This window comes from Cibotium barometz, chromosome 52 (assembly GCF_041138505.1).
Source record: "Cibotium barometz isolate CiBa-2024 chromosome 52, ASM4113850v1, whole genome shotgun sequence".
In the NCBI taxonomy this organism is placed as follows: domain Eukaryota; kingdom Viridiplantae; phylum Streptophyta; class Polypodiopsida; order Cyatheales; family Cibotiaceae; genus Cibotium; species Cibotium barometz.
Genome location: NC_141097.1, coordinates 9,872,909 through 9,890,435, shown reverse-complemented (window position 1 = coordinate 9,890,435; position 17,527 = coordinate 9,872,909). Strand labels below are relative to the sequence as shown.

General features: G+C 41.9%; 1 protein-coding gene across 2 annotated transcripts in view; it reads left to right on the top strand.

Annotated features, from left to right (window-relative positions):
• Positions 1 to 3,015: 3,015 nt before the first annotated feature.
• The window catches only part of LOC147608773 (uncharacterized), a 40,354-nt gene continuing 25,842 nt past the window's right edge, over positions 3,016 to 17,527 (top strand). For both annotated transcript variants that reach the window (XM_086788150.1, XM_086788148.1), the window contains exons 1-3: positions 3,016 to 3,228; positions 4,183 to 4,434; positions 5,937 to 6,080. In XM_086788150.1, coding sequence (XP_086644276.1) covers positions 3,112 to 3,228; positions 4,183 to 4,434; positions 5,937 to 6,080 — 513 coding nt within the window. In that variant the 5' untranslated portion in view covers positions 3,016 to 3,111. The remainder of the gene's footprint in view (positions 3,229 to 4,182; positions 4,435 to 5,936; positions 6,081 to 17,527) is intronic.

Here is a 17,527-nt window from a genome sequence, read left to right as displayed (position 1 = left end):
TGTCTAATTCTTCACCTCCAATCATCCAATCGAAACCTCCAATCATCTAATCGAAGATTCCAATAGACGATCAATTTCTAGTAGATTTCCAAAGAGTTCAACAGCAAACAAATGTTGACATCAATTCAAGCTTATTTTAGCATCTTTTCTTCTTAAATTCTCCAGCACAATCAGGTATGGCCAACAACTCTACAAATGGTTTGTTTCTAAAGAGAATAAATTAGATGGGTCAAATTACTCCATATGGAGTTTTATTGTCAGAAATGTCCTTGTTGGGGGTTATGTCACCCTAGCATTTCCTTATAAGTTAAAAGGTCTATTATTTCACACATTCACTCTGGTAAAACATCCATGCTTTCTTGGAACACTCTAGAAATTATGTATCATGCTAAAAATGATACAAGGGTTGTCTTTCTCATAACGCAATTTGATAATGAAAACATGATTCAAGGATTGCTTTTCTCAAAAGGCAACTTGATAATGAAAATATGATACAACGATTGCCTTTCTTAGAAGGCAACTCGGTAAAATATGCAAGAAAATGGGTCTATGAATGAACAATTACCAAAATTACAAGACTTGAGAGAACAACTTCTCAATATTAATGAGGTCATTCCTGAAAAGGACATGATAAACATTACTCTTAATTATTTGCCTAAATCTTATCTAGGTTTCAATACTTCCCTCTCTCTTTCTTTAAGTTGCAATGCAACCCCTCTCACATATCAAGAGCTCGTTAGCTTACTACTGTTATATAGGAGGACCAGTCTAAAAATAATGTTTTCAAGAGTTCTAGCAAAACAATGATCATGCTCTAACATCCAAGGATAAGGGTAAGAAATGTCAGTAGAAGATCGATTCCAACAAAAATTATGAGGCTAAGGGTGATTTTGAAAAGCCAAAGAAGGTTATTTTGTTGATATTGCAAAAAGCCCACCCATACAATTGAAGATTTCTTTAAACTTCAAAATGATGAAAGCAAAGGTTATTGTTTCTATAATCCTCTCACTAAGAAGATTATTGTTAGAATGGATATCATTTTATAGTGGATTTTGTCTATCCAATGATGGAATTTAATAAGCATACATATGACAATTCTCCAAATATGTTTAACGGGTTATTATCTGTGCCAATATCTATTGATTCTCAGAAGATTTTGCCTATTAATCCTTGTTTGTGTTGCAAGGGGAGAATGTTCAAGGAATTGATGTAGCTAGAAGATATAGTAAAGACCAACATTTACTATAGGGGGGAATGTTTAAGGAATTGACACAGCTAGAAGATGTAGAAAATGCCAAAAGATCATCAATCAATGAATCTAGGGCTACTTCATATTAGTTAGAAGATGCAGTAAATGTTGAAAGATCATTAATCAATGAATTTAGGGTTGTGCCTAGATGGATTAGAAGCTAGGATAGCAAATTGTCTGCTCCTTTACAGAGTGAACCAGATCCGGTGCTCGAACTAATTCTTCAGTAGATATTGCTGAGTTTACATTTCTTAGTTCTCTATATGATGTAGATGAACTTGAGTCTTTTAAAGAGGCTCAAGAAGATCTAAATTAGGTGGAAGCCATGCAAGAGTTCTTGTCTAAGAAAGTTATTGGTATTAAGTGGGTTTTCAAAGTCAAGTGAAAGCTAGATGGATCTATTAACAGATTCAAGGCCATACTTGTCATAAAAGGTTATGACCAGTAAAAAGGGATTGATTATGATGAAACTTTTACTGTCACTTCCCATATAACCACTATCCGATTTGTTATTACTTTGGCAACCCATAATGGATGGAAAGTGCACCAATTGGACATCAAAATAACATTTTTGAATGGTGACTTGCAAGAAGAAGTTTATGTGAGTCAACCGGCTACATTTGCCCAACTTAGTCAAGAACAAAAGACAAGCATCCAAAGCTTAGAACCAAAATATTCATGCGTATTTGATTGGATAGGGATTTCAAAAGAGTCCTACAGAAAGCACTTCATATGTGAAAAAGGACAAGTAGGATTTGCTTGTTTTGTCATTCTCTATATAGATGACATGCTAGTGACATGCACCAATGAAGATTTCATTATAACCTTCAAGGTTGACCCTCAAATTGTGAAGTCAGATCTTGCTCTTTTGCACTACTAGTTAGGTATACAGTTTATACTGATGGTATAGTCATTAAGTAGTCAAAGTACATCAAAGTAATGCTTAAGAGGTTCAATATGGAAAGTTGCAAATCAATTTCTATACCAATAGAAACAACCAATTGTGGCAACATCATCGTGTAAAGCTGAATACAGAGCAACATTCAATGTGACAGTTTAATATGTATGGTTAAGAAGATTGATGGAGGATTTTTGTGTCCCTTTAGACACCCCTACTCCTATTCTCACTGACAATCAAAGCACCATGGAAGTTGCAAAGAATCGTGTCTTTCATGCCAGGACTAAGCACATTGAAGTGCATTATCACTATGTTAGAGAGAGACTCCATGCAGCAGGAGAGATCAATGTGATCTTTTGCAGTACACATGACAATGTGGCAGATCTATTCACTAAAGCCTTATTCTGTAAAAAGTTTAAGGCCTTTCGACGCAAAGCTTTGGGCCTCTTTCTTTTCAGAGACTAATCTTGCAATCTCTGTAAACCTCTCATTTATACTATAAGAGGGTTTGCGAGACATTTGATAGTAGTACATCAGGGTTTGTTAGATATTTGATAGTACTACCTATGAGGTCATGCATTTATGCCATGGGCACTTTTGTTCCAATAAGTTTTTCCCCATGGCCATCTAGGTATGAAGGGGCACCTTAAGATTAGTCAGTATAAAGCAACCTTATCCTCAGTTTTTAAGCTTGCTGTTCATTTTGTGTATCTTGAGCTCTTGCTCCTAATGAACTAGTCTTCTATGCTCTCTCTCTCCCCCTTGTTCTCTTTGATCGATGAACATTGATTTACGACTTTGTTTTCATCAAAGCTAACACACACACACATACACACACCACCCTAGGGGTGTTTGATTTTATATATACACACACACGCATAAAGCAGTAGCTGTGGATTTGGTTGTTCACTACGCATAACGCAGTGGCTGTGGATTTGGTTGTTCACTACACCACGCAACCCATATGCCTATGACGATGAAGGGTTCGGATGTGTACCGCTGGAATTTACAGGAGCACTGGCGGCGAGAGATTGGAGATGTCCAACCCCTCGCTTTTGCACGCAGTGTGGGCGGCTGTGAGGTATGCCTAAAGCCCTTGCTTGCTCAATTCCCCCCCCTTTTTAGCACAATTCAGCTTAATCCTGCCGGAAATTTGATGCTTGCCATTTGCCCTTCCTTAGCCTAGTCGTGTCGTAATTTGATGCTTTTTGATGCCTTTATGCGTTCCATTTCTCTGATCTAACCCTTTCCATCCTTCAACCTAATCCTGCTTTTTTAAAAATGCTTTCTGATGCATCTCTGTGACCCATTTCTCTTGTCTAACCTTTTTTATCCTTTTGTAATTTGATATTGTTTTGGTCACCCATTGTTCCCATTTTTCTACCCTTTTCAACCTCCCATGTTGCCTATCTTCCCTGTGAGGTATGATCCATTTTTGTGTGTTTGTGTGTGTGTGAACGCAGTTGCCCCCTCTACCCTCTTCATAATGTATTTTGAAGCTTTAAAGCGTCCCATTTCTTTGATCAGCTATACCTTTTTCATCTTTCTGTAATTTGATGCTTTTCTATGATCCAATTTCATCCTTTTGTAATATGATGTGTTTTTCTATAACCCAATTCTCCCTCCCATCTGATGTGTGTATGTGTGTGTGCGCCCATCTGATGTGTGTGTGTGTGCGCGCACGCTCTCCCGTGTTTAGTGATAGGCAACGCCAAGTCCAGCGTGTTGAAAACACTAAGGTAAAAATCATATTTTCCGTCTAGTCCAGTTCTTAATAATTGATTTCTCCTATCATCTACCCTTATTTTCCTGCTGTATTCTGATCTTTATGTGAGACCCATTCACTTGTACTACGGATGCTGTTTTTTTGTGACTTTTCATAATTTGAATGCATGATTCGAGTGTTCAAACTTCAGGCGATTGGCATTGATTCGCATTTCCTTGTAAAGGGATATGCTATGTTTCACAAGTGTGTCTTCTGTTACACTTGAATGGACCTTTTCATCTCATTTGTTTGGGACTTGTGGTGTAACAGGATCTGATTCGGCGTTTCCACCTGTATGCTGAGCTGGATGGGCATACGGGCTGTGTAAATACGGTGAATTTCAATCCCAGTGGTGAGATATTGGTTTCCGGATCTGATGACAGAGAAATAGCGCTATGGGATTGGGCAGCCAAGTCAAAGAGGTTGTCATTTGCCTCTGGACACGAAGACAATGTCTTTCAAGCAAGAATCATGCCGTTTTCTGATGATCGTACCATCATTAGTTGTGCTGCAGATGGCCAGGTATATTTTTGCCTACTTTTATCTTACTCGTGGTTCAGGGTTTTCACTAGTGACTGATTGAGTGAAAATTGGACCACGAACACATGGTTCAATTTTGGAAATCTGATTCAAGTATGTTGACTGCTAAATGCAGTTTTAGCAAAGGTGGCAGATTCTTATCAATTGCTCATAGACAAGTGGAGGGTAGTCATGAATGAAGCCGATATTTGAAAATGGCAGAAAATGAAATGAAAATGGATCAATGGCATTTTACTTTTCTTTAATGTCCAAAATCTGTACAAGGATCCATAATCGGTTCTTGTTATAACTCCTGAAGCATCGAGATCTCATGCAATGGCATTTTATTCTATTCTGGGTGGTCTTGGAGCTGCTGCCCAACCCAACCAATATCAGTAAGTATGGAATAGGATTGAAAGGGACCTTGGATATTGTATAGAAGATTTACATGTCATCATGCCACGTCATGAGCTTGGTTACACTTAATAGGAAGGGGCACAAGCGCACACAAGTTTGCAGCATGAGGAAGAGTTGGCATAAGGCGCACTACAACAACAATGGCCTGGCTGGCTGAATGGCCATCTCTTCATGTGACAACTAAGTAGGATATTATCTTCACAAGGCCAAGCTTAATGGGACATGGCTTTCTAACCCATCATCAGTTTTAACATTGTTATCAATGGCATTGAAAAGCATGGTGGCAAGTCGGGATGCAGATGTCTTAATGGGGTGGCAACCACCCCTTTGGACAAAGATGTGAGAACCAGGTTGGGACCTTGCCAATACCGAGTTTTGACAACTATGAGTGATGTCCATGGTTCCTACACAACCCATGGGCCATGAAATGAATGTTTCTACACTTTCTTTTGCAGTACATTGGGCATTCATAGCACGAGTATGGAAGTCACAGCATTAGTCTATGTTGTAGGTGGTTTATTTGCCCAGCCTGCTACGACCTCCTAGCAGAGAGCTGAATTGATGTCTAAGTTCACTGCTTTTTCAGGGTGAAGAGGGATGGCTATGCATATACTGTATTGGTTGGGATTTAGTGCTAGCGTTCATCATGGGTAAGAGTCATAGAAACATAGCATGCTCGGTTTATGCATGGGGATGTGAGTACAACGGCATATTACATAGAATCTATATTTTCTCCTAATTACGTCAACTACTGGCTTTTATAGGGATGGCGCAGGTTACATATGATGGAGTTGATAATAAGCCTAATTTTGGATAATAACATGGACTTTTTAAAGTCTGACCTGAATTTTAACTGTAGGGTTTATTATCGACCAGAAATATAAAAGCAGATGAATGCATGAGAACATGTTACATCCTAACAGCCTTCATGAGTGTTAGTCCTATTGGTCTACCTTTGGGCCGATAATAAGCATGTGTTATATTTGCTGTATGAGAGATAGCTGCTATTTAACCAGCAACAGTACTTGTTTGCAGTAACCAATCCTTTATTCTTAAACCTAGAGTGCTGTGGCTGATCTTATTATTAGGTGCGGCATGCAGAAATATTGGAGGCTGGCTCGATTGAGACAATGAAGCTTGCTCAACATCGAGGCCGAGTTCACAAACTTGCCATCGAGCCAGGGAGTTCACGCATATTTATGAGTTGTGGTGAAGATGGTGTTGTTCGTCGTGTGAGTACTCTTTACTTATCTCCATTTTGCTATAAGTGTCGTGGGAGGCCTTGTATTCATTGTTTCGTATGCATTTTTGGTGTTCTTGTGTTTTTTTGCCTTGTGTTTCAACACATGAGAGTAGTCATTCACAGTGATACACCTTCATGTTTTCTTCAAATGGATTCATTGTGGCGATTTGTGTAGGTGCAGTGAAAAAGAGGTCATTATCACTCTTGTTTTGGAAGCAATAAAGGACCAGATATTGGCAAGAATAGTAGGAATTTTTTCAGAAAGAAACCCAGTATCACTCTTGTTTTGGGAGCAACAAAGGACCAGTTTTTGTGAAGAATACTAGGAATTTTTTAAGAAAGAAACCCAGAGCCAGATTCCATACTAGTTCCAAAAAGTAGGCCTACATGATCAATTTGTGCTTTGCATGGATTGCATTGACATTTGTGTTCGTAAGCAGCCTATTGTTGAGTGTTCTTGCCTCACACCTCCTCTGTCCCTTTATAGATTTGTGCCCACATGGGCTGATTACTCTGCTAAACCCTAGCCCTTACCAGTAACCCTAGCATAACACATGAATCTATGTGTTAAAGCTGATGTTATCACATCACCCCTGCTCATCTTGGAAGGGAATAGGGCAATCATTCCCAATGCTCTGCCTCAATCTAAATCTGGATTTGGATTTGGGTGGATTGGATTGGTGCAACTGCAACAATTGGAAAGTCTTCAACTTGTATTATGTTACAGTAAGGAAGGCTTGGACAAATCTGAGTGGTGCTACTCAAGATAGTCTGATGCTCTTCAAGATTGGTCTTCTCTCCATTATATGGGTATTCCAAAAGATTTATAGAAGAACAGGGATACAGGAATTCTATATATGGACCTCTGTGACTAACACGCATCTAGACTGCCACACACACACACACATCCACACAGCATAGAGAACACAAGGAAATCAATCGATACAACTCACCAACCCACCTAGAGACTGTTGTAAATGGGCTAGTGGTAGATGCATAGTTAAGGCGTGCAAATTAACTACTTTGGCGTGTCAATTTTAATGTTGAAGAAAGGAAAGATAATGCTCTAGACATCCAAATTGGGTCCCAGTAACCCTTGACGGGCCCCTACCTTACTTTGGGTTAATTTCAATGTTGAAGAGAGGAAAGATAATACTCTAGAGATCCGATTGGGTCCCAGTAACCCTTGAAGGGCCCATACTTTGTGATGTATTTTTTATATTATCAAGCTTAAATGAGTACAATGCACAGATGTAATCCTTGACATGAGAATTTCTTCCTTCTTGCTGGGCTGAGCGATGACATGTGAATCAAGGCTGAACAGGAGGCAAGAACTTGCTAATGTGAGTAGGAACTGTACCACGGCAAAGCTACCTTCACTAGCTCATTTGCATTATCCAATTCCAATTGAGAGATGAAAACATTCAAAGAGTATAGTGTTGGTATATTGGATGATTTTCCATGCAAATGATCATGCATTCATGGACCTTTAAAAGCTAATCCATCGCGCGGTACTATTCAATCAGATCCTACTATGGTGTGCTTCGACTTTATTGTCAGCTACTCTCTGCTGAGCCTCATTCTCCTTTGAGAGATAGAGCACAGGAGAAGGTTGGGCCACCATACAAAGCTAATCACGAAAGAGATGAGGATATACCTTGATGCTTTGTTTTCTGTTGATGAGGTGGTACATGCACTCCTTGCACTACCCCATGGTAAGTGCTTAGGAGAAGATGGTTTATCGCCCTCCTGTTTCTTGGCTTTTTCGAATGAATTTGGGGAACAAAATCAATATGGCCTTTCAGGGTATTTGTAACAGAGGAAATATGCACTCTTTCTTCAGGGAGGGTCTTATTCATCTCATCCTAAAAGGAGGGGATAAGAAAAACAGAAGGCAATGGCGTCTGATTACACTTGCTTGGGATTGCTTATAAAATCTTGGCAAAAGCAGTTAGTGTAAGGTTGCAGCAGATCTTGCAGGATGTGATTCATGACACTCACATTGGGTTCCTTCAAGGGAGGAGCATATTTTTGGCAATATACTCTCCTTTGGGAAGGCCGTGGAATGGGCCAAAGTGAGCAACCAGCCCTTTAGTCATTCTACTGCTTGACTTTGAGAAAGTGTATGATAGAGTTGATTGGGGCTTATAGCCATAAACTGGCATGTGGTGATAGAGGAGAGCGCTTCTAGATCCCCCAATCTGTTCATCAAGCATGCCCCTTGGCCCCCTTTGTTACATGCACCAAGATTGATCGTGGTAACGCACAACAAGCCTTCTTTAAACCTTTACTTTGGTGAGATCTTTAGCATCCATTCATTGAGTAGAGAGAGAAGAGAATAGAAGAGAAAGTAGACGACATAGTATTGTGTCCCAAATACCCACTGAAGGGCCCCCCTTGCAAGCAAGAGTATTTGCTTATATTATTTCTTTGGAGAACTGTTGTACAATGCTTTAGAACAAGATCTAAGACTGCCCAACGCGAGTACGAGGAAGACCGTATGTCGGCTGAGAATCCACCAATCCAAAGGCACTGTGGAAGACTCTTTTGGGCCACTTATGCAAGTCCAGTATAGCTATAGGACTGCACGTCGGCTGGCTGAATGCTGAAGAGGAGCTTCAATGATTGCCTGGAGAAGGAAACTGGTTGCTAATTTGATGACTGAAATCTGCTTGGTAGACTTGACTGGTGATAAATTCTGATTTGATGAGGCTGGGTTGCTTATATACTTGTATGTGCAGCAAGTCGGCCAGTCCTTTGGACAAAGCAAACATGAAAATAATCCAAAAATATGCTGGTCGGCCTGCTTTGGACACATGAATCCATGTAAAAGCCCTTTCCATTTGTTCAGCCAAGCCTCTATGCAGGTCGGGCAGACCTAGGCACCCATAGACCATGCCCACGATGCCCTTATGCTGCTATTGGCCTGCTGCCTAGTGCCCTAGGGCTGCCAACTCTACCCATAGATCAATGGGGAAATGTGTATGGGCCACCCATAGCACGTGCTATGCTTTGAGTACAATCTTGTACTGTTGCCCATGTATGCCTGGTAGAAAACATGATGGTTGATGAGACTTGAGTGCTTCGAGGAGGGAAGCACAATGTGGTGCACAAGGTACACTGTTTGAAATCTTGGAAAGCAAGCATGAAGAAGAGGGAATGCCCTCAATTTGACCAGCAAAATGAAGAAGCCTTAAGATGGCTTTGAAGGCTTGTGAAGCCTTGTCCATGAAAGGACTAATGAGAATGCAACCAAGTTTTTGAAGGCATAAGGAGCCTTAGCATGCTCAGAATAGAGTTATTGTTCTCAATGAGGGACTTGCACAGTTGAGGCAAATCGCAATCAACATAAGAGACAGCTCAAAGTGTTATTGAAAGAACCAGGGGGGTGGCCGTCAACAGGAGGTCTAGAGAGAAGGGAAGATTGCAATTAAAGCTCAAAAGATCTTGAAGAAGATGGAGCTGAGGAGCTCCAACCAGAGAAGAAAGTAGGGCAGCAAGCTGTTTTGACAACGGTCAAAGAAAGAGAGCTAGCATGGGTTGCAACGCCAACATCTCTCAGGATGCCTCCACAACAAAGCAGTTGAGTAGTAGCCCGCGTTCCTTAGCACAAGAAATGAGACATTGCTTTTGAAATCGGACGTGCTCAGGGGGTTCCCTCTTTTTGAGCGCTTGGCCTACAGCTATGCGGATGACAAGCCTGCAGTAGAGATGCCTGACAATCACCTGTGGATTGGATAGAAGAGAAGGAACGCATATTCAGCACGGCCCAAGCAAAGAAAGATTGATGTAGAGAAGAGCAGCTCACACACGTAAGGTGGCCGTCATCAGAGCACTAGGCGCAGACGAACGGGAGAGAGTAGAGAGAACCAGACGGCCTTCATCATCATGGCGGGCAGAGTCACCACAGAGCAGAAGAAGAGAAGATATTGGCCACCCACAACGGCCCCAAAGCGCATCAGAGAGCGGAGCAGGTGCAACTAATGTTGGAGAAGGAGATATGAGAGCCACTCATCATATAGAGATAAAGGTTTTTTAGAACACTAAGGTATTGAAAGTCTATTCACACTTATCCACTAGACAAATTATGCCCTTGTTCACACAAGAACAAATCACAGCCATCCATCCAAACCAATGAAGAAGAAGTAAAAATTGAAGAAAGACTTTTAAAGGCTTATGAGCAAAACTAACCCAAGTGTCTCTTTCCTATGTATAAGTTCTACACCTGAAGGTGACACCACAGTGCTAAAGGCCTAAGTGGTGTCCCACATAAGCAAACCTTTCGAATCGGGCACCTAGGGGGGACTACATCTCTATCACATGCACTCTGCACTCAGTGCATGGTGACAAGATGGCTCATCATCAGCAGTGCAACATCTGTACATTATTAGAACCCAGTAGGATGCTATTTGTCGTATGCCGTGACCCCATTGTATATCCTCAGTCCAGAATAAGTCAGGCACGAGCTACGTAGGTCATTCCTCAGCCTTAGCAGGTCAGTCAGTCAGTTAAGTCCCTTAACCCACTTGGAGAGAATCATTCATGCATGTAGAGTCAGTAGAAGCCTTAGGGTTTGCATCAGAAAGCACTCTGCATTTTGCATAACATGCATTCATATGCCTGTGCATCACTTAGAACATCACAGAAGCCTTAGGAAATTAACTAGGATTTATCTGGTATTTTTCCAATATTTTATAGTATTTTACTAGCATTTAATGCCATTTTTATGACAAAGTTTAATAACTTTATGTCCAGTCAGCCAACTTTGACCAACTCTCAACCACTATAAATAGGCAAGCCTTTGTGCTTAGTAGAGCATTCAGATTCAGGCGCCTTCTTCCTCAGCCCTAGGAGCATACCCGCCTGCAGCCAGCAGTCCTCCCCCTTCACAACAGGCTTGCATTTTGCCCCTTCAGCACCCCTGGGCATCAGCATTCAGCCTACAGCAGTCTACAGTACCTAAATGCAGCAGTGCATGCCCCGGGCCAGTTTCTAGCAAGATCTCCTGTGTTTTCTGCATATACAGTAACCGGCCTGTGCACAGTACCCTTCAGTCCTGCGTTTTCAGTTCTACCTCAGTTCTCAGCATTCCATTCATCATCCACATCTGCCCCAGCCATTTGGTGAAGGTAACACAGCATTCATAAGCATTTTCAGCATTCATTCATAGCTTAGAACAGTCCACTATAGTCCCTTCTCAGCCTCAGGTGTGCAGCCCTTCCTCATACCCTTGGGAAGAGTGCATAGGCTCAAGACCAGTTTATTGTGGTGTTTCTACAGCCGTGTTCAGGTCAGCCAGGCTTCCGATCCTCCGAGATCTTGCGTTTGGCTTATCTACAGTCCACAATCATTCTCTCTAAAGTAATAAAGCAAATACTATTCTGGTAACGGGATAGGGGGCATTAAAGTGGATTGCTAAACTCACAAAACTCAGGATACAGAAGGCCCGCCCCAGTACATGATCAGTCTGGCATATGAATTCTATGGATTCAGACAGAATGGGTTTCCAGTGCTTCAGTTTTCCGGAAAGGTTATCACTTTAGCACAGTAGTTAGGGCTATCTGCGTAGGTCAAGATGGATCAATTCATTCGTGGATTAGATCCTAACATCCGGTTCACAGTTCGTAACTTTGAACCCAGCACATATGACCGGGCTTTGACTCTCGCTCAGAATGAAGAGATGAAGATGAATGGAGGCAAGCCTAAGTAGTCTTCCCAGTCCAATACCAAACCCCAACCGGGGAAGGGTAATTCGTCTTATAAAGACACTAAGACAGACAACAGTCCTAGCTCTAGTTCAGGGGGTAAGGAATCCAAGCCTAAGAAAACCCTTGAGGAAAAAGCTCAAGTAGGCATCACTGGAGGCTATCTTCCTCCAGAGGAGCAAAGACAATATCAATCAGAAAACCGATGTTTTTTTTTTCATACCATTGGGCATGGTAAGAAGGATTGTCCAAAAAGGCAAGCGGATCAAGCCTCCAAAGAGCCTTCTGCCATAGTTGTCGTAGTATCCCCCGCTCCTCCAAACCCGTCTGCTACCACCAATGCGGTTCAAATCTTACCTTCTATGCATCCCATGCCATCCGTGGTACTTGATGCTAAGAAGGAGGGTGAGGCAACAATCACACAGAAAAGCTTGATCCGAGCTTATGGCTCTGCCAAGGGCCGCCAGTTCATAACCCTTTTTGACGTGGGCAGTTCTGAGGACGCCATCTCTACCCAGTTGGCTACCACATGAGCTGTACCTTAGTGCCCTATCATTTGGAGATAGACCGGTTTACACCTGGTCTCCACACCCACATATCTCAACGGGCATAGCAGTTTTCTTTTCAAGTTCAAAAGGCCTCATTCCAGCAAGATTTCATTCTCTCTCCTCTTTTGGGATGTGACGTGATCTTAGGAATCGAGTGGTTTCATCAGTATGAACCTATTCCCAATTGAGGGCAGGACACCTTTATTATCTCTAAAGGTTTGCCTGAGCTTGTCATGATTCGGGGGGATAGGAGCATTCTTGGCATTCCTATGATTTCTCATCTCCAGGCCAAACGAGCTATCCGCAAGGGAGCGGAAGGAGCATTGATTTATGCTCAGACAACTTCTATCTCATCAATAACCGCTGTCTCAACTTCTTCAGTCCCTCGGTTGGTAGATCTCCTTTCTCATTCAGACATTTTTAAGCATTCATATTCATTTACAACATCCATACATAGCCTAGAACAGTCCTAAACAGCCCCTATCTCAGTCTCAGATTTGCAGCCTGCCTTCATTCCATTGGGAAGAGTGCATAGGCTCGAGATTGGACATCATTGGTGTTTCTACAGCCGTGTACAGTTCAGCCCAACTCTTGGTCTTCAGAGATCTTGCGTTTGGCTTATCGTCAGTCTCTTCAAAGTATAAAGCAAATACTATTCCCATAACGGGATAGAGGGCCTTTCAATGGGTAATTCAGGACCCCATACGGTGTACAGTTTCCATCTCTCTCTCTCTCTGGGAGCAGTGGAGACAGAGGAGCATGTTCTTTTAACATGCCTACAATATCAGCACATAAGGAGAGATTTAAGCACCACTTTAGAAGGATACACCGACTTAGTGAATTTGCTCTCGCATGGCCAACTTGCTGCCCTTGGCATATACTTCATCAAAATTCTCAAGCACCGTGACTACCTTGTAACGCAATTGGCCACACACTAGTCTTTTTTTTTTCCCTCCCATGAAAGGAGGAGGCTTTGTTTACAGCTTTTGTACTTACTTCGTGGGGGTCCCATGGGCCGTTTTTCGGCCTTCCGAGGACAATAATATCTTCTTCTTCTTCTTCTTCTTCTTCTCTCTCTCTCTCTCTCAATCTCTTAAAGTTTGAAGTCTTAAAGTGGATTGCTAAACTCGCGAAACTCAAGATACAAAAGACGGTGTGAGTATTTGTGTGACAGGATCCTCAATTACGAATACTTCCGTTGCATGTTACACCTTACCATAAACAATCTCAAACCCGGCCTTTCCCGTAGATACATGCACCGTGTTGTTGTATGTAAATTCGACAAGCGGTAAGTACTTCTCCCAAGAAGACTTCTGATCTGCCACCACAACATTTTAAGAGATCCAACACGGCTGAATTTGCAGCCTCACTTTACCCATCCGTTTGAGGGTGATAAGCTGAAATAAGACCCGCCAAAAGAGACTTGTAGTCCTGGGATCTCTATTCCCCACAATGGACTTCGGCATTCCATGATGCTTGAACACTTCTGCAAGATATATTTTAACCATATGCTCAGCTTTGATGGTCTTTTTGACCGGCAAGAAGTGAGCTTGCTTGCTAAACCAGTCCACAATTGTCCAAATTGCATCATTACCCTGTTGGGTCTGTGACAAGTCCATAATGAAATCCATTGTAATACTTTTCCATGGCTGTGTGGGAATAGGCAATGGCCGAAGCAAACTTGGTGCCTTTTGCCTATCAAATTTCACCTTTTGACAGGTGATACATGCACGTACATGTGCCTCTATGTCCTTCCGTAAACTTGGCCAAAAGAAATACCGCTCAATCATGTGTGTAGTAGGCATTATGTCTCTATGACCAGCATATGGAGGAGCATGGTACTCATCCAAAATCTTTTGCCTCATGTGAGACACCACACATAGGCAATTATCTTTCATAAGATAACCCTTTTGAATCACATAAGAGGCATGTGCATGACCAGCCATCAAATCAGCCCAAATAGTGGCAAAATCAGTATCCGTATGATACAAATCACGCATGGTAGACAAGTCCCCATGAGAGGCAACCGAGATAGCTGCTACATACGGCTTTCGTGACAATGCATTTGTCACTACATTCTTCTTTCCTGGGGTGTGCAAGTTCTGAAAATGAAACATAGAGAGGAAATTGGCCATCCTCATATGCTTCTCTGACAATTTAGTTTGGGTAAGAAAATACCTCAAACTCTGATGATCTGTTTTCACAGTGAAATCAGCCCTAAGAAGGTAATGTTTCCATATAGTAAGTGCATGTATTACTGCCAAGAGCTCTTTCTCATACATGCCAAGAGATAGCTTTGCATCATGCAATCTACGACTCTCAAAAGCCACAACATGTCCTTGATTTAGGACAGCTCCTATGCAATTTCTAGATGCATCACATTCCACACTAAAAGGCTTTTGCAATTCCGGAATGATCAACACTGGACCATGAGTAGTTGCATCTTTCAATTTGAGGAATGCATGCCTCTCTACAATAGTCCATCTGAATGTGGCCGCCTTCTTTGTCAAATCATGCAAAGGAGAAGCAATCTATGTAAAGTGCCGAATGAACCTACGGTAGAAAGAGCATAATCCAAGAAAACTACGAATCTCATGCACTAAACTCAATTCGGGCCAATTTCGAATTGCATCAATCTTTGCAGGATCCATCCGCACTCCATCTTTGGACACAATATGTCCAAGATAATGTATCTCTGACAAGAAGAACTCACTCTTCTTTACATTTATGAAGAGTTTATGCTTACGGAGTTCTTCAAAAACAATAGCCAAATGAGCTCTATGCTCTTCTTTGGTCTTCGAAAAGACTAGGATATCATCAAAGAAGACACCTGTAAATTTCCTGTACCCACGGAATATGTGATCCATCATTCTATTGAATGTAGCCGGAGCATTCGTAAGACCAAAGGGCATAACAAGATACTCATAAAGTCCAAATGCTGTCCTGAAAGCAATTTTGTGTACATCCTCAGGCACACCACGCACTTGATGATACCCACTCTTGAGATCAATTCGGCTAAAGCATGCCGATCCATCCAACTTGTCAAGGATGTCGTCTATGCGTGGAATCAGAAACCGATTCTTGATGGCAAGCTTATTCAAAGCTCTATAATCCACATGCATATGAAAGGATCCATCCTTCTTTTGAACCAAGAGGACGGGTGAACAATATGGGGAAGAGCTTGGCTGAACCAAACCCTTCTCAAGAAGCTCATTTACTTGCTTCATGATCTTCTCTTTTTGGGATGCACTTACACGATAGGTTGGCCTATTAGGTGGTGAGCTACCCGGCACAAGATCAATGTGATGATCTTCCGGTGGTACGGGTGGCAACTCATTTGGTAACTCATCAGCAAAACAATCGTTGTACTCTTGCAAGAATTTCAGCTTATCATTACTAAGAGTGTTTACATGTACAATATGTTCTTCAACATGATCCCGTACAAAAATCAAGTACGCAAAAACACTCTTTTTCATTACTTTCGTAATTTGTACTAATGGTATCACCTTCTTCACCAACATCAATTACATGCTCTCAGCCTTTATGCATGAAGGTGATCGAATTGGTCTTGTAAGCCTTGCACGGATCAATGCGTGTATGCCAAGGCTTTCCAAGCCATTCAAAGGCACCACAAGAAAATCCTCATGATCCACATAACCTTGAATGTGTATGCGTAACTTGCCAATAACAGGCATGACCTGCACTTCTTTACCAATGAAGGCAGCCCCTGCTTCAATTTGAGGACCCATGTCCTCCACTTCAATACCCAAAGCAGGTGCCATTTGTGTAGATATGAAGTTCTCGGTTGCACAGTCATCAAACATGAACAAATCGGGTTGATCCTTAAGCTGTTCCCAAGCTTTACATACAACCTTGTCTTTGCTATGATGTGAAGTATTGCCCTGCACATCTGGGACCATATGTACATTGGGCTTTGATGCATTTGCATTATCATGCTTCTTCTTGTTTGGGCATGCATTTGTAATATGCTCGGTGCCACCACAAGTAAAGCATTTCCCCTTACTCATATATTGCTTTTTCTTCTCCGGAGTGAGACCATAGTCTCTCACTTTGAAGGGACGCTTCTTGGTAGTGTTATTTTCAGCCTTTGGACCATTTTTATCTTGGTTTTGGTCCTTTTTAGATGGCTGTCCATTATTTTACAGGTTTTGGATAACCCTCTCTTTGCCTTGAAATGAGGGTTTAGCCTTATTGGATCGACTCAATTTGAGTTCCAATTGCTCGGTGGCAGTGGTGGCTGCGATTAGTTGGTGTAAGGCATGACGAGGATACATTTGTAGTCTCGCTTTGTACATGGGTTGCAATCCCGATAGAAACCTTCTCTTCCTTTCCGCCTCAGTGACATGCATAAATGGAGACACCTCCAAAAGCACTTTCTAGAACTTTTGTATATCTGCATTCACTGTTTCCCTCTCATTTTGCTTCACCCAATCCCGCTTCATTGCTATCTCATTCAATGCATTGGGAGACAAGAATCGAGTATAGAATCTCTCCATGAACTCTTCCCATGATCTAACAAGATTCGGTGAGAGCTTCTCCATGAGCCACCAATGGGCAGCAGTGTCTTTCATGAACATGCTTACATGTTGGATCATAGATTTCTGAGTGAAATCCTCATCACTGAAAGCAATATCAAACTGGGCAATAAAAGGAAGTGCCTTTGATGCATCATATTCTCCATGATATGCGTCAAACTTCACAGATTTGTCTTCGGCTTTGAAGTCACGAGACTTTGATGCATGTGCCTGCATCTCAACATGTTTTCCCCCATGTTTGTCCATTGGGACAGTCCCTATGAGACTGGCATCATTTTAGGAGCAAAAGGTGATGCATAAGGCATAGATACATGTGTCTTGTAAGCATGAGGCATGGCTGGCTCCTCAACATGCATTGGTGCATTTTCAGCCATAGCTTCTCCCTCACGAGCACACTCGAAGGCATGAGTGGCATGAGAGATACATAGAATACTTGCACCAACAGAAACTTGCAGCCCATGTTGCATGTGTTGTGCATGCACATTTTCAACCGACAATGGCATTTGACATATATTTTGACCACTGCCGTAAACATTGTATCCTTCACGGGCTACATAAGGTACTCTTGCATGGCGTGAAGTCGCCAATGGTTCCTCTCCCATAGCATGGAGATTCATCCTCTTAGGC